Source organism: Rhinatrema bivittatum, chromosome 7 (genome assembly GCF_901001135.1).
Source record: "Rhinatrema bivittatum chromosome 7, aRhiBiv1.1, whole genome shotgun sequence".
Taxonomy (NCBI): domain Eukaryota; kingdom Metazoa; phylum Chordata; class Amphibia; order Gymnophiona; family Rhinatrematidae; genus Rhinatrema; species Rhinatrema bivittatum.
In genome coordinates, this window is record NC_042621.1 from 78,035,823 (window position 1) to 78,053,893 (window position 18,071).

Below are 18,071 nucleotides of genomic sequence, written 5' to 3' on the forward strand. Positions count from 1 at the left end.
TAAAAGATGTTCCACGCTGTCTCAGACCCAAGGGTCTTTGACAGTAGCAAATCCTGGGCACCAGGAATCATCCAACAGATCCATTCCTTGTTGCTCACTCTCGGGGATAAGCAGTGATTATCCCCAAGTCTATCTGGCAAATGATTTATGGAATTTTCTTCCAGTAACTTGTTCAAAGCCCTTTTAAGGCCAGTTATGCAGAGATTCCATGTGATCTCCTGTTATATAGAAAGAATGTGAGACATGGAGAATCTATTAGAAGATTGGATTTCCCTTCTCTCAGTAATAGGGAGAATTAAAATTAAGATATTTTATCCTGCTAAAGTAGCTGTATACTTTAATGACCTTACCCACGGTTCTAAACAGGAGATGTGTGGAAATGGAATCAGACTGTGTCTAAATTTATTTGGAATAAAAAGAAAGCAAGGATGGCTTTTAGACCCCTTCCAAGAGAGGAAGGAGACTTGCATGTCTCTGGGGCTTGATTAAAGACTAAGTGAATGAACCCTTTTCTTGTGACCTGCAGCTAGAGAGACAACTGACTAAACCTTTGTTTTACATGCAAAATGGTCAGACTTAACAAGTTTTATTAAACTCTGCAAGGTGGGCCTGAATAGCAGCATGTAGAAGATTTGATCTTTCTCCTTGGGTATCTCCATTAATACCTTTAAGGGATAATAATTTACTCCTAGGATAAGCAGGATGGTTGTCCTCACATGTGGGTGACATCATCCGATGGAGCCCTGCACGGAAAACGTTTGTCAAAGTTTCTAGAAACTTTGGCAGACTGAGCATGCTCCGCCTGCTGCTATCCATGCGTCCACGCAAGGTCCCCCTTCAGCCTCTTCTTTTCCGCGATGCAGTAGCCTCACGGTTGTGGAGTTCCAAGTCCTCAAACGTTTTCAGGGTTTTTTCTGCGTCTGGTCCCCCTTCGCGGTTGGTCGACAGGTACCCTTGGTTTTTGCCTTCGTTATTCGCGGTCGATTCCTAACTCATGCACCGTGGTGCCCATCGGTCATTGACCGCGCGCCGGCCTCTTTTCCAATGGCGTTAGGTTTTCGGTGCCCCCAGTGCCCGCAGACCATGTCCATCACCGATCCGCATGAGGTTTGTATCCTCTGCCTGGGGGCCTCACATGACATTTGAGGGTGTAGTTTGTGTGACCAAATGACCCCCAAAGGGTGTTGTACTCGCCGATAAAATTGAGAAGCTCTTCGGCTTTCCAAAGCCTTCACTTCGACTTCAGTATCCTCCACGCCTAGGGACCGGGGGGAGCCGTCCTCATCTCTTCCCCTGACGGTCCCGTTCTCCAGTACCCCTAAGGACCAGGGAGGGAGATTGATCCTCTGTGGTCTCTCCCCTCCCCTAACCTTGGGGTCATTGTCTTCCTTGGTGCCGGGGAAAGACCAGGCCAAGCACTGGAAATCCAGGAAGCATCGACACCGGTCACCGTCCCGCCATGGGTCTGGTTCCGAAGTGGCATTGGCGGTGACCGAACCACCATCAAAGCAACACCGGCCACCAGAGGCCCCATCCTCTGGTGCCCCCGATAGCCCGAGGCGTTCCCCACCGGCAAAAGTGCTGGGCACCGTCCCTCCTCGTGACACTTCTGAGGATGTGCCAGTGACGCCTCTTGCCCCTCCATCAGTCCTTACAACCCAGGAGTTGGACTGCAGGGTGCAATCGGCGGTGCTCAAAGCGCTACAGAACGTCAAGCTGCTGGCATCACCGGCCCCCATACTGGTGTCCAAGCCTCCGCCTTCCATGTTCACACCCCTGCTGGGGTTTCTGGACGTCCTTCGTGGAGTCCTACCGACGCAACTGTACTCGAAAGGCCTCCGATGCCTCCTCAGCCACCGATGCCCTTCACCAGAGCGATCCTGGGTCCTCCGAGGAGGATGAGGCCTTGGGGACTGGGCGACTGCTGCCTCCTGGCCTACCACGACCGATGCCCTCCTCAATGCCTGAGGGTCAATCGATGCTGACAGTGTCCCCATGGCCCTCTGTGCCCTTAGGGCCCAGGCCTACTGTCCATCCTGGTCCCTGCCCTCAGCGTCCGGACCCTAGCGAGGAGGAGGGTCCCTATGACCAATGGGGTGATGACTCCTCAGACTTGTCCTCAGACGACCCCCTCTTGGAGCCTTCCCCTCCAGAAGAACGGCATCCATCTCCACCCAAAGACTTATCGGTTGCCAGCTTTGTAAGGGGCCATGGCAGAAGCCATCCCCTTCCAGCTCCTGTTGGAGGAGGATACCCGTCATAAGATGCTGGAGGTCCTCCAGTTCATCAATGCTCCAAAGGAGATTATGGCTGTCCAGTCCACGACATCTTTAAGGAGCTCCTTCTCCGTATGTGGGAACACCCAGTGTCTGTTTCCTCGGTAAACAGGAAGGCTGAGGCGACTTATCTGGTTCAGCAAGCCGTGGGCTTTGAACAGTGGCGTCTACACTCAAAAAGACCAGATGCTTCAGGACACATGCTTCTGCTCCTCTGGGGCGTGAACACAGGGAGCTCGATGGCATAGGGCTATGTTGGTTGCCCACATTGCAGCCTACCAGCTATACATGACCCAATACAACTGCAACCTGTGGAAGCAGGTCCAGGAGTTTGCTGAGGGCCTCCTCCAGCAACAGCAGGAGTCCCTTACAGCCATTGCCACGCTGGGCTTGAGGCAGGTAGATATGAGTTCAGGTCTGCCTATGATGTTTTTGAGACCGCAGCCCACCTAGCTGCCGATGGTGTCTGTGCCAGAATGTTAGCTTGGCTCCGAGCCTCCGGTCTCCGACCAGAGGTTCAGGACAGGCTTGTGGAGCTCCCCTGTACAGGCAAGAACCTGTTTTGGGGATAAGGTGAAGGAGGTCATGGCACAGCTGAAAGATCAACTTGATACTCTTCAGCAACTTTCCGCCAGCCACGAGGAAGTCCTCCAGGCTGTGCTCTTGCAAGCCCTTATTCCAGCTGAGGAAGTACTTTCCTCCAGTTGCCCAAGCCCACCCATCTCGGCCCAGTCCCAGAGGTCATGGCCAGCAGCAGCGAGTTCTGAGGGCCCAACCAGCCCCCCCAGTAGGCCCCATCCGCCGGCTTTTGACTGGTAGCGAGGGGGACGAGCCAAATGCCGGTTCCCTTGGTGGTCGATCCCCCAGTCGGTGGCAGGCTTCTTTGTTTTGTCCGCCATTGGGAAGCGATCACTTTGGACCATTGGGTCCTCTCCATTGTCCGCCAGGGCTACCGCCTGAACTTCAGCAGGCTCCCAGAGACCACTCCCCCATGTCAATCGTGGAGCACGCCTGCCCATCTGGTCGTCCTTCAATCGGAACTGTCTGCCCTTCTAGCAGCAGACACGGTAGAATCTGTCCCCCGCAAGCAGTGGGGCCATGGTTTCTACTCAAGGTACTTCCTCATTCTGAAGAGGAATGGTGGCTTGCACCCCATCCTCAACCTCAGGGCATTAAATTGATTTCTCATAAGAGAAAAATTCAAAATGTTCTCTTTGGGCACGCTGATCCCACTTTTCCGAAGAGGAGACTGGCTCTGCTCCCTTGACTTTAAAGGAGGCTTATGCCCATATTGCAATTGTCCCCAACCACAGGAAGTTCTTCCGCTTTCTGTGGGGATGGCACATTTTCAGTACAAAGTGCTGGCCTTTGGGCTGGCTTCAGCCCCATGTGTTTTCACGAAATGCTTGGCGGTGGTGGCTGCCTACCTCAAGCATCGCTTGGTCTATGTCTTTCCATACCTGGACAACTGGATGATCTGGAGCAATTCCCACTCAGCGGCCCTGAGTGCACTGGCATTGATGGTTCAGACCTTACAGACATTGGGATTCATTATCAACTTCCCCAAGTCACATCCTGATCCGTCTTCACGGCTGGACTTTATCTGCGCCAGGTTGGATATGGTATAAGCAAAGACTTTTCTGCCCAAGGATTGAGCGGTTGCCCTCTCCTCGCTGGCCACCCTCGTTCACAGCAGAAAGAGGGTGCCAGCCAGTCTGCTGCTTCGCCTGCTGGACCATATGGCAGCCTCTGTCCATATGACCCCCTTGGCTTGCCTCCGCTTGAGGGGGACCCTCAGTGGGCCTTGCAGTCCCAGTGGCAGCAGGCATCCCAGAATCTGGAGGCACTAGTTACAGTCGCAGACCCTCTTTTCCTCTCCCTGACCTGGTGGGAGACCCTGCCCAATCTGGTAACCGAGCTCCCTTTTCAGCCCGCGTTGCCCCAAATGACCCTCACCATCGATGCCTTGCCTCAGGGGTGGGGGGCCTACACGGAGGGCCTGCATACCCAGGACCTTTGGACTGCAGCCGAGGCCCATTGCCAGATAAATTTCCTGGAGCTGCAGGCAATCCAGTACGCCTTGTGGGCCTTTCAGGACAAGTTATCCTCCAAGGTCGTCCTCATCAAAATGGACAACCAAGTGGCGATGTGGTACATCAACAAGCAAGGCGGCATAGGCTCCTTCCTTCTCTTCCAGGAAGCGATACAAGTCTGGGATTGGGCCCTTTCCAGAGGGATGTATCTGTGGGCCACCTACCTGCCGGGTCACCTGAACACGTTAGCGGACTGCCTCAGCCGATCCTTTCAGCCACATGAGTGGTTCCTGATCTCGGCGATAGCAGCCGACTTATTCCGTCGCTGGGGCACGCCGGACATGGATCTGTTTGCCTCGCTCCACAACCACAAGGTGAGCATGTTCTGGTTCTGGGGAGGGGCCATCCGGCCTGTGACACGTTCTCCCTTTACTGGGGAAGAGGTCTCATGTATGCGTACCCGCCTATCCCTCTCCTTTTGAGGACTCTGACGAAAACTGCAAGAGGACGGGGAGACCATGATCCTGGTGTCACCCTCCTGGCCAAGGCAGGTGTGGTTTCCTCTGCTCTAGGTCCTGTTCTGCTGGGATCGGCTGCTGACCTCCTCTCACAGAACCAGGGTACCCTGCGCCACCCATACCTCTGGGCCCTGGCCCTCACAGCATGAATGTTGAGCACATGATCCTCCTGCCCCTGCAGTCTTGGATGGTGTCTCCAAGGTCTTGATTGAATCCCGGAAACCTTACACCCGAAAATCTTACAGCTGAAAGTGGAAGCATTTTTCCATCTGGTGCGGCGACCAAGGACTGGACCTTTTCTCCTGTCCACTCCCCCACCTGCTGGATTACCTTTGGCACCTGTCAGAGTCTGGTCTCCAAACCAGCTTGGTCCGAGTACACCTCCCTGGTGGACCTACCACCAGGGAGTCGCTGGGATGCCCATTTCAGTCCAGCCACTGGTCGGTGTTTCTTGTGGGGCCTGGTTCAACTGAAACCCCCACTTCGCCTGCCAGCAACCCCATTGGATCTCAACGTTGTCCTAGTGAGGCTCATGTGACATCCATTCGAGTCTCTCAAATCCTGTGACCTGAGGTTCCTCACCTGGAAAGTTATGTTCCTGGTGGCGATCACTTCCGCTCACAGGTTCAGTGAGATCCAGGCCCTGGTCACGTACGCTCCCTACACGAAATTCTTCCATGATCGTGTGGTGGTGCGCACGCATCCAAAATTTCTGCCCAAGGTGGTGACTGCTTTCCACATAAATCATCCTTCCCACAGCCTCATTCTCATCCTGGGGGAATGTGCTCTCCACACCTTGGACTGCAAGTGAGTGCTCGCTTTCTACTTGGATTGTACAGCGACCCATAAGCAGTCCACCCAGCTTTTTGTGTCTTTTGACCCCAATAGGCTGGGAGCAGCAGTGGGGAAGCAAACCTTGTCAAACTGGCTAGCAGATTGCTTTGCCTTCTGCCATGAGCAGGCAAGCCCTCACCTGGTTGGCAGGGTGAAAGCTCACTCTGTGCGAGCTATGGCTGCGTCAGTGGCCATCTGCGAGCAGTCTCTGTCTCTGAAATCTGCAGGGCCGCGACCTGGAACTCTCTCCACACTTTCGCGGCTCACTACTGTCTTGACAGGGATAGTCGCCAGGACAGCACTTTTGGTCAGTTTGTCCTGAGCAATCTATTCCAGTCCTGAACCCAACTATATCTTTCATCGTGCTCTCTGTGGGACCAGACCGCCCCTTTTCCCCACCGTGCCGCAGTTGTGTTGTGGCCGTTGGCACCTTATTTGACTATTGTGGGTCTCTCTGGTTGAAGGGGGCAGTCTGGAGCTCTGTAATCTCCCACATGTGAGGACTACCATCCTGCTTGTCCTAGGAGACAGCGCAGTTGCTTACCTGTAACAGGTGTTCTCCTAGGACAGTAGGATGGTAGCCCTCAGGAATCCCACCCGCCTCCTCACGATGTTGGGTTCACCTTCAGTTTGTTGGTTTTTTTCTCTCTCATATTTTGCTATATTACGAGACTGAAGGGGGACCTCATGTGGACGCGTGGATAGCAGCAGGCTGAGCATACTCAGTCTGCCAGTGAAAGTTTCTAGAAACTTTGAGAAAAGGTTTCCGTGCCAGGCTGTGTCGGATGATGTCACCCACATGTGAGGACTAGCATCCTGCTGTCCTAGGAGCACACCTGTTACAGGGACGCAACTGCGCTTTCTCCTGGATTAGAAGATCAAATTTTCCAAATTTATAGGGTGATGCATCAAACTGCGGTAGGGCTATAATGTGCGTTAAACAGTGTATATTGCACGATATAGCTCTCTCACAGCTATATCACACAATATCCATAATATTTTGCATAACCCAGCCCATATTACATCCCCTATTACAATGGGCTGCTTTGTAAGGGATTTGCATGCATGAAATTTACAAATCCATGCAAAGCAGCTCATGCATAGGCAATCTATGTAAATAAAATAACACAGCTGACTTAGAAATTTCGTGTATTTCGAGTGAACAAGGGAAAGCTATGCTGCCGCCTATGATTGTTGTTACGAGCATAACAAAGAATACCGGCACATTGGCAACCTTTGTGTTGATGATTATATGAGAAACAGAGGTATCGCTATAAGTTTTCCAAGCTAATTCAATAACCATTTTACGCACAGCTTTTTTAGACTTGGATTTTTTCACCAATACACGAATTGAGTTGAGATAAAGCCCCTGATGTAGCCCCATTGTAAGAGGGCGAAACTCGGCCAGAGTTGGGCACTTTTCACATACTCGTGTTATCATTCAATAAAGAAATCCATTTTGGACATCTGGCACAAGTCCCTGTGATGATCCACTAACTACTTTTTTTTTTCCATTTAAAAAATTGAACATTTAGTCCTATCCTCTGTTTCTGGCCTTTTAACCGGTCCCCATTCCACAATAGAACACTGCCTCCTATCCAAATACACTGTATCAGCTGGCTCACCTTTATCCACATGTTTATTTACACTTTCAAAAACATCTAAAAGATTGCTAAGACAAGATGTCCCCTTGCTAAAACCATGTTGACTCTTCCCCATTAAGCCTTGTCTATTTGTGGCCAGTGATTTTAGTTTTAAAGAATGGCTTCTACCATTTTGCCGGCACTGGCATCAGGTTCACCACCAGTTTATAGTTTCCTGGATAACCCTGGTGACCTTTTTTAAAAATCTGTCACATTCCAGTCTTCAGGAATTGTGGCTGTTTTGAATGCTAGATTACAGATTACTAGTAAAAGGTTAGCAATTTCATGTTTTAGTTTTTTTAGAATTCTGAGGTGTATGCCATCTGGTCCCAATGATTTGTTACTGTTCAGTTTGTCAATCTGATCTATTACATCCTTTATTGTCACAGATATTTGTTTTAGTTGCTCAGAATCTCCACCACTAAGAAAAATATTTCAGGTTTGGGTATTTTCCCAACATCCTCCTCCATAAAGACTGAGACAACCTCTTCTTAGATAAATACAGGCAAATATATCTTATTACTATTCACATTCAGAGCTTAATTTGCAGACAAAAATGAAGTGGAACTGTGGAGAATAGTGGGGAGGGAGAGAGAGAGAGTGAGGCTAGGGTCAGGTGTGAACAGTATAAGGGGGTGGGCCAAGGCTAGATGTGAACTTTCTCTTCCCCAAATGCACACCCACTCTCTTACACACACACATATATATGCAAATAAACTTTTCACACTCCATTTCTGCAGGACAGCCACAACTGATTTACGCCTCCAGTTCTGCTCCACTTCATTTGGGTTCTGGGAAAAATAAAAGTAGAATACCCATTCTTTTTCATTCTTTCAGAAATTAAGCTTCAGATAAAAGATGCAAAAAAAAAAAAAAAAGTTGAATTAGCACAAGTTCAAAACATGTGCGCAGTAGTGCCAATCATCAAGGCCAGGGCTAAAGCCTTAATTACTGGCATTATTGTTCACAAGTTTCAAACTTGTGCTAATTAACTCCTTTTTGTGTCTGTTCTTTGTTCTGCAGTGTCTGCTTCAGGATCACACTTCCCACCTTCCCAGCTGAATAGGAGGGCAGGGCTGGATTTGAGAGGGGAGTAGCTGTGTTCTGCTTTGTCTGCTGCAGGCTCTCCCTCCCCTCTTCTTCCCTGTAAACTGCCTGCAGACCAGGGGTTGAAGTAGAACACCACTGGTGGATCTGCCTCTTAAGTCTGAAAAGAGGTGACAGAACTGCATTCCAGGCAGTTCCCCCACAAATTAAGTCTTGTTCGCAGTAGCTACCTTGAGAATTATATTTCTTGGGACGTTCTTGAAGACTGATATGGGAAGCACTGACCTATATCCTCATTATTGACTGGTTGAGATTTAGTTTAGTAGTTCCATTATTCCAGCAGATTCTGTGACAGATCCTCTAGATTTTATGGGAAAAAGGAGAAATCTAGGGAGGTGGTGTGGTCCAAGGAGGAGTGGTGATAAGCTGCATGTCCTCCAAGACTGCTTTGAAGACTACCCACTGTCATTAACTCTCTGACTTTACTCAAGGCACTTTATCCTCCAGTGCCTCAAAACTCTCAAAACTAAACATGGGATTTATCTTCAATTTTTTTTTCAATTCTTTTTCATTTTCATATTAATTATTACAAGTAAAGGAATATATAAACCACTTAACAACATATTCTGTTTTCCTTAGAGGCAATACATCTTGCATCACTTATGTAAAGAATATGTGAAAACCAAAATTTAAAGAATTATAGGAAATAACATATTCCCCTTGCATTTTAAACAAAGAAATATGAGCGATCCAATATTATATAATTAGGACATAAAAAGGATTTATCTTAATTTAACTTTCTAGATAAACTGAATTATTTTATCTAGAAATAATTTCTAATAGCTGGAAGCCAAAATCTCTTTAGCTATTCCCCAATTCCAGCAAGGTTCTGGGCATCCCTCAGCCTTGATCTCTTACAAATGCATACAATACTAACTATGAAAACATTATCTGTGAACACAAAGACTAAGAAACACAGGAAAGTCTTCCTTAAGATAAAGTACCCATTTGTAATCTCATTGACTGGGAGGATAGCATTCAAACAACTAAGTATGGCAGTATATACACGTATGGTTTTACCATATCTTATTATAACATGTGCATATCAAATACTCTCATATTATAAAATATGCATATGTAGGCCAAAGTGCAAATATATGCAATGCATTGAGCGCACATGCTTTATCCACTTTAAAAAAATATATGCGCATATATTTTACGTGTGAAAATGAAGTAGGGCTTGCTTACATAGGTTGGAATTTACACATGTAGATCAGTGTATTTTAAAACATACGTGCATGAATGAAATTTCCAGTTTAACCAATTAGTCCACTAGTTTGCCAGGTCCTTTTCCAGATCAAGACCCTCCTGATTCTTCAGTTAAGCTCCCACTCAGTCAGTACCACACACAAAACATATTTAATATCAGTTCTGCAGTATAAATAACAGTAAGTTGGCAAATGCATGTGTGTGTCTTAAAATAGCAAGCTGCGAGGGGAGAAAAGTCCATATGGCTGCATGATCTAACTCAACTCCTATCTGCTTTACGGTTTATTTGCTTGATCTGTTTCCTTGCTATGCTATCTAAAAGGAAAGGATGGGTGTGTTTTTCCTTCTCAATCCCCCTCACTATGAGACAATGTACTATTGTGGAGTTTGCATCTCCTAACCCAGAAGAAGTGCAGGTCTTGAGTCCCATTGTCAAGGCAGGTGGAGGAGAACCTTCTTCGACTGAGGAAGTGGTCTCATTAAGCCTGCTGGATAGCTGTCTGCTGCCAGCTGAGTGAGATCGGGACACCGCTAACACTTCCAAGGCGTGAAGTAATGAATCACAGGAGTCGCTCTAGTGGAAGGAATGGTCGGTGTTGCTCCCTTTATTATGGTTGAAATGGGCCAAGCAGTTGAAGATTGCATCTCAGGAACTACGTATAGAGTATGTCCTTCCCCATAAGAACACCATCGGTGGTGGTTTTAGCTGACAAGGACAATCAGGCTCTTGGCCTTCCGGCTTGGACTCATTGTGGGACCTTGTTGCCAATCTTTCTGTCTCCTTTTCCGACTGCTATAATAAGGTTGATAATCTTTTTCGTAGAGTAAATTCATTTGCTCAGGATCATAAAAAAGTCCTCAGTGAACAAGCTGACCAGATTCAGTCCTTTCAAAGAGCTCTTAAGAATGTGGCCTCTAAGTGCCGCAATTATTCAAGAATGAGTTTTCCTTACCCGGAAATTGGAGTACGTAGAGAATAATCTTCAGTATTTTAACTTAGGAATCATACATTTTCCTAAAATTGTAGGAGAACTTCCTCAAATAACTTTGAGGAAATATCTTGTGGAAATATTACATCTTTCTCCGGAGACTATACCTCCATTTAATAAGGTGTACGTTTTGCCTTTTAAGCAAAATTCCAGCCAACAAGTTGCTTCCCAATTACCATCGGACTTGGCTAATTTGATTTCTTTTCAGGAATCCATTTCTCTTGAGATAATTGAAACATCTGCATTGTTAATTTCCTTATTTTAATGAGCATGGTTTGAGTTATATTATGAGAAACTATTTCAAAAATATCAATATGGATTTCTTGGGTCAGGATGTATCCTGATCTGGCTAGGGCAACAATGCAAGAAAGGAGAAGGGAATTCTTGGCTCTACACTAAGAAGTTTTGGCTCTTGGAGCTGCCTCTTTACTAAGAAATCCTTGTAAATGCCCTTCTCAGATTTAGAACAAATTTTTATATATATGTTTTGCTCAAGAGCAGTTAAGGAGTTTCTTAGCTAGGAAGCAACTGGTTTTTCTATTTGCATCCCTAACAGTTTAAGTATTGACTATCTTAAGTATAAGGTCTGAGTAAACATGTTATGACCTTTTCCGTTTATTTATGTATTTTTTTTCCTGTTCTCCTCTCTCCCCATCTTATGGTTGGAGGGTCTAAATTATAGGAGAAGATTTCCTATATGATTTTGATTTGTGACTACATTTGAGGGTCTCCTTGATGTTTTTCTGCAAAGTTCTTCATTGTATTTATTTTGAAATTGATCAAAATGTAAAAAAAAAAGGCAAGTTGTGGCATAACAGTTCGTCCCACCTTTTTTTACACAGGTATATGTGCGTGTGTGCAAAAGTAAAAATATGTTCATATTTTAGACTTTTATAAAATAAGAAAGAGGCTATTTATGTGCATTATGTGATAATTTTTACTTGCATAACAATTTGAAAATCCATCTTTTTGAATGTAAAGAGTGATCTTAACCCCTTAAAAGTGTTATTTTCTAAGGGGCAGGTTTTAAAAAAGTACACCCGACCGGCGCAAACAAAAGTACGATGGATTTTAATAGCTTATGTGCGTAGCCGCGCGTATCTTTTAAAATCCGGGGTCGGCGTGCGCAAGGCTGCGCAAAATCGGCAGCCTGCGTGCGCCGAGCCATGCAGCCTGCCTCCGTTCCTTCCATCCCCCCCGCACCTTCCCCTCCCTAACCCACCCCCAGCCCTCTCTAACCCCTCCCCCACCTTTGTTTGAAAAGTTACGCCTGCGATTCCCCGGCCCGGGAGCAGTTTCGGAGGCCTCGTCCATGCCCCCGGGCCGGAAATACGCCCGCGACCCCGCCCCCGACACACCCCCCAGGAAAGCCCCGGGACGTACACGTGTCCTGGGGCTTGCGCGTGCCGCCGAGCCTATTCAACATAGGCTCAGCGCGTGCAGGGGGAGCTTGGGGCAGGTTTTCGGGGGGTACACGCGTACCCCTTTGAAAATCTGCCCCTAAATGTTTTGTATTTGAAGTATGGATATGCACCTGGGTTAGAATCATATTTGGATGTTCACAGAGAATAAGGGATGGGGTAGAAATGGAAATGTTGTCAATCTGTTATTGTATTGTTATATCTCATTGTCTCATTGATTGTATCTTGTAGAAATAATAGTTTTTGTAAAGCCAACTATTGTAAATGCCTTGACCACATCTTCCAGCAACAGAGGGAAGCAATGCCCCAAATGACATTTTCTGTTTGGATATTGTTCAGTATTTGCTCAGCATCAGCAAGAATCTATACTCGTTCAATATTTACCAAAGACGTTCCCTGGAAATTTCTTAGGCAAATACTGGCCAAAGCCCGCTTAGCTTTTGACATTTCATGGTATCAGAATGAAAGGTGGTTTGGTTGCAGATACATAGAAAGTCAGCACCATTGGTTCTTTTTCTAAATAAATAAATAAATAAAATAAAATAAAATAATAAATTGGCAGCAGAGTAGTTTAAACGGTGAAGCTCTGGTTTGAGCCCCACTTCCATCTCTGAGAAAGTTTGAATATCAAAAGTCTTTGTAGCTTTAACATTTCATTCATTTTCTATACGCCAATAATATTGGTAATGTCTAGACATTTGCTCACCTTTCTTCTTAGACGGATGCTCCTCCACTGTCGCCTTACCCGTTCATTAGGACCGGCTCTCCTGGCAGAGTACAGCTGTCCCAGAATTACTCCATCTACATTTCTCCACACAAGAACGAAGCTGCTCTCTCTCCTTGCGAAAAGATCTTCTACTACTTCAGCAGCAGTCCATCTAAGGTCAGATCTTAAGACAAATTAAGAAAGTTACCTGGACAAGTCTTCGGTTTCAAACATTTCCCCCCCCCGCTGTCTGTTTACATTTTGTGCACAAAATTTAGCCACAAAAAAACAAAACCAGAGAGGCATTGTTGGTATGTACCGGGGCAGGGCTTAACTTTAGCTGGTTAACTTTGACATCAAGTGCTATCCATATAAAGTTATCCAGGTAAGTGTGGTCATGCCAGAGGGCTTTCCTAAACGTATCCAGATAACTTCAGCTGGATGTATTCAGCAGAACACACATCCGATTATTTTCTGCTAAATATCTGAGTAAAGTTGCCCTGGCTTAATCAATATGGACTTCACAGTAAATAAGTAGCAATTGTCTGCCTTGGGGAAAAAGGTGCTCTTGGCATAAGAACGCTACCTTTTTTATGCAAGAAAAGGATACCACGAGTACAGGATGACAGGCCTGCATGTTTTCAAACGTTTTATTGAAAAGGCGTTTTGCATTTCTTTCCTTTCATGATTATATTGCTATATGCATATTGGTGACCCCCCCCTTCTGTCTCTTACGTCTGAGCCAGGACTGCCCATTTTTCCTCCTCACAAAAGTGAGTTGACATCACTTATTACATATGTTGTCAGTCTAACTATAATCTTTTAAAATAATCTGAGTAAAATGATCACAGTAAAAAAGAAAAAAAAGGAATAACTAACTTGGATATTTCAGATTTATTCTTAGCAAGTTTTAACATGAGTTATCTAAACAAATCTGATTTCTATTTGTTCACTCTTCTGACATGGGTGACATCATCCGATGGAGCCCGGCACGGAAAACTTTTGTCAAAGTTTCTAGAAGCTTTGACCAGCACCCTGAGCATTCCCAGCATGCTACTATCCGCGCATCCAAGTGAGGTCCCCCTTCAGTCTCTCTTTTTCCGTGGTGCAGATGCCTCACGGTTCGTGGCGCTCTGCTCTTTTTCTTATTTTCTTGCGAGAAGACTCCTGTTTTCATCTCGGCTCTCCCTTCACAGTCTGTGACTCCTTGGCACAATAGGTTAAAAATGTTTGTTTTCCTGCTTCTTGCGGTTGATTCCTGGATTTCACCTCCTGGTGACTGTCTATCATCGGCTGCACATTGGGTATTTTTCTATGGCGTCGTCTGGCTTTTGTCTGTGCCCGCAGACCATGACCATCACGGATCTGCATGAAGTTTGTATCCTCTGCCTGGGGGCTCCCCAACAGCCACCGATGCCCCAGTCGGGAGCGATTCCTAACATTGGATACTCCGAAGAGGAGGACATGGCTGGCAGGGCGCTATGCTGGTCACCCATATTGCTGCCTACCAGCTGTACATGACCCAGTACCACTGGAACCTCTGGAAGTGAGTCCAGGACCTTGCAGAGGGTCTGCCTCGGCAGCAACAGAAGGCGCTTTTGGCTATCGTCCTGTTTGGTTTTATCGGCTGGCAACCATGAGGTGTGCTCCACCTACAATGTCTTTGAAACAGCTGCCCACGTAACCGCAGTGGGCATTGGCACCCGTAGGATGGCCTGGTTCAGAGATTCTGACCTCCGTCCAGAGGTACAGGAGAAACTAGCTGACCTCTCCTGCACCAGTGACAATCTCTTTGGAGAAAAGGTCTGTGTTGTGGTAGTGCAATTGAAGGACCACTATGACACCCTTCAACAGCTTTCCACTAGTGCTTCCAATACTCCTTCCTTGGCCAGGAAATCTTCCAGGCTGGATCCTGGAAGTCCTTCTATAGGCAGAAGTATTATCCTCCGGCCTTCTGAGCTTGCATGCCACACACTAGCTCCAGGGGCCGCTGGGAGGATATTAGTTCGGACAAGAAAATTATTACTTACCTGCTAATTTTCGTTCCTGTAGTACCATGGATCAGTCCAGACCGTGGGTTATGTCCCCAATCCAGCAGATGGAGTCAGCCCAAAACTTCGAGGGGGCGTCACCATAAGTACTACTACCCCCTCTGCAGGAGTTCAGTATCGAGAATATCAAAGCCCGAGTAATCAGAAACCCCCTGAATTGGATCAAGTTAAAACAAGACGGCAATAATGAGCCGCTGAATTTAAAACAGATAAACTGTACCATCCCACCAACGGATGGGAGGTCACAACTCGTGTCGATCCCCAAGGAAAGAACAATCACAAATAGTGAAACGGGGAACACGTGAGAGAAGATAGTAAGAGAAGACAAGAAGACACTACTGTATAACAGCTGAGTCAAGTCAGACCCCAAGACAGCCGAGCAGGAGTAGAACCCAAAAGCGGTGGGCGTCTGGACTGATCCATGGTACTACAGGAACGAAAATTAGCAGGTAAGTAATAATTTTCTTTTCCCTGTACGTACCTGGATCAGTCCAGACCGTGGGATGTACCCAAGCTTCCCTAACCCGGGTGGGATTCTGCGAGGCCTGCTCATAGAACCTGTTCGCCAAAGTGTCCATGGACAGACGAGGCGAGGTGTAGTCTGTAGTGTCTCGAACGTGTGTAACGATTTCCAGGTGGCCGCTCTACAGATTTCCTGCGAAGACACCGATCGGCTCTCCGCCCAGGAGGCCGCCTGAGAGCGTGTAGAATGCGCCACAATACCGGGTGGAGGAGTCCGCCCCGTCCCGATGTAGGAGGCGGCAATGCCGGCCTTCAGCCATCGGGCAATCGTAGTCTTCGAGGCCTGGGATCCCTTCCGGGGACCAGACCAAAGGACGAAGAGATGGTCAGAAGTCCGAAAGTCATTCGTGGCCTCCAGGTAGATCCGCAGAGTGCGCTTGACGTCGAGGAGACGAAGAGTCCGTGGCTCAGACGAGGAGAAGGAGGGCAATTCCACCGTCTGATTCACATGGAAGGCGGACACCACCTTTGGGAGGAAGGAGGGCACAGTCCGAAGTGAAACGCCCGAATCGGTGAACCGTAGATAAGGCTCTCGACAGGACAGAGCCTGCAGTTCCGAAATACGCCGAGCGGAACATATGGCCACCAGGAACACCGTCTTGAGAGTGAGGTCCTTGATCGTCGCACTCCTCAGTGGTTCGAACGGAGGTCCGGACATGGAACGTAGGACCAAATTGAGGCTCCAAGAGGGACAAGGATCCCGCAATGGAGGCCGCAAGTGCTTGACGCCCTTGAGAAAACGGAGGATGTCCGGATGGTGTAACAAAGATCCCCCTCCCCGCAGGAGGGAGCCAAGGGCGGCCACTTGAACCCTAAGGGAGTTGTAAGCGAGCCCCTTTTCCACTCCCGCCTGTAGGAACTGGAGGATCTGCGGGACAGACGCCTCCGTGGGTCTTGTGTTCCGGTCGGTACACCACAGTTCGAACACCTTCCAGACCCGCACGTAGGCCACCGACGTCGAAGTCTTCCGAGACCGCAGCAGAGTTGACACTACCGCCTCTGGGTACCCTCGTCGGCGGAGGCGGCGCCTCTCAAAAGCCAGGCCGCAAGACAGAAGAGTTCTGCCTGGTCGAAAAATACCGGTCCCTGGTGTAGGAGGCGGGGAAGATGTCCCAGCCGGATGGGTCCATCGATTACCAGGTGGAGGAGATCCGCAAACCAAGGTCGTCTTGGCCACTCTGGTGCGACGAAGATCACCGTCCCCTGATGAACTTCTATTCGTCGGAGTACTCTTCCCACCAGCGGCCACGGTGGGAACGCATATAGGAGCAGATTGGCCGGCCACGGGAGCGCGAGAGCATCTACGCCCTCCGCTCCCCTTTCTCTCCGGCGACTGAAGAAGCGAGGCGCCTTGGTGTTCTGTGCAGACGCCATGAGATCCAGGTGGGGGGAGCCCCACCGCCGGACGAGTAGTTGCATGGCCGTGTCGGAGAGCGACCACTCTCCGGGGTCCAGGAGCTGGCGACTGAGGAAGTCGGCCTGGACGTTGTCCACGCCCGCGATGTGTGAGGCCGCGAGGCGGCGCAGATTCCGTTCCGCCCACTGCATCAGCATCGCTGCCTCTAGCGCGACCTGCGGACTGCGAGTGCCGCCCTGACGGTTGATGTAAGCCACCGTGGTCGCGTTGTCCGATAAGATTCTGACTTCCTGATTCCGAAGGAGTGGCAGGAAATGGAGGAGCGCCAATCTGACCGCTCTGGTCTCCAGGCGATTGATGGACCACTTCGATTCCTCCGCGGACCACGTCCCCTGCGTGGCGCTTCGGTCGCAGACGGCTCCCCAGCCGATGAGGCTGGCGTCGGTGGTCACCACCACCCAATTTGGTAGGTCGAGGGACACGCCGCGAGCCAGATTCCCCGGTACCATCCACCAGTTCAGGCTGTTCCTGGCGAACTGGGGCAGCGGAAGAATCACCTGGTAGTCCTGCGAGAGCGGTTTCCAACGGGACAGGAGAGCTCTCTGTAGAGGACGGAGGTGCGCAAAAGCCCAAGGAACCATGTCGATGGTGGAGCCCATCACCCCCAGGAGCTGAAGATAGTCCCAGGAGGTGGGAGCTGGTAATGCAGAGAATCGCTGTATATGTTCCCGTAGGGCGTGCGCCTTGTCCTGCCGTAGGAAAACCGCTCCCAGTCGGGTGTCGAAGGTCGCCCCCAAGAAATCCAAGCGCTGCGAGGGCACGAGGGAACTCTTGGAGAAGTTCACCACCCATCCTAGGGACTGCAGAAACCCTATCACCCTGGCCACCGCCGCCTGTCCATGTCGAAAGGACTTCGCTCGGATGAGCCAATCGTCCAGATAAGGATGAACTAGAATCCCCTCCTTCCGGAGGGCAGCCGCCACCACTATCATGATCTTGGTAAAGGTGCGCGGGGCCGTTGCCAATCCGAACGGAAGAGCCACAAACTGGAAATGCTGATCCAGGATCTTGAACCGTAGTAGGCAATGATGCTCCTGGCGAATGGGAATGTGAAGGTAGGCCTCCGTCAGGTCCAAGGAGGCCAGAAACTCCCCTCGATGAACCGCCGCGATCACCGAACGTAGCGTTTCCATGCGGAACCGGGCCACCCGAAGGGATCTGTTGACTTCCTTCAGGTCCAGGATGGGGCGGAAGGAACCGTCTTTCTTCGGTACGACGAAGTAGATGGAATAATGGCCCGAGCCCACCTCTCCGGAGGGTACGGGCGTAATGGCACCTATCTCCCACAATCTGTCCAGGGTCAGCTGCACCGCCCGTCGCTTGATGGCCGACCCGCAGGGAGAAA

At 48.8% G+C, this 18,071-nt stretch overlaps 1 protein-coding gene across 4 annotated transcripts in view; it reads left to right on the forward strand.

The window, feature by feature from the left end:
- Nucleotides 1-18,071, forward strand: part of RBL2 (RB transcriptional corepressor like 2) — a 171,577-nt gene that overhangs the window by 140,454 nt on the left and 13,052 nt on the right. For all 4 annotated transcript variants that reach the window (XM_029608552.1, XM_029608551.1, XM_029608553.1 and 1 more), the window contains one exon: nucleotides 12,749-12,913. In XM_029608552.1, coding sequence (XP_029464412.1) covers nucleotides 12,749-12,913 — 165 coding nt within the window. The remainder of the gene's footprint in view (nucleotides 1-12,748; nucleotides 12,914-18,071) is intronic.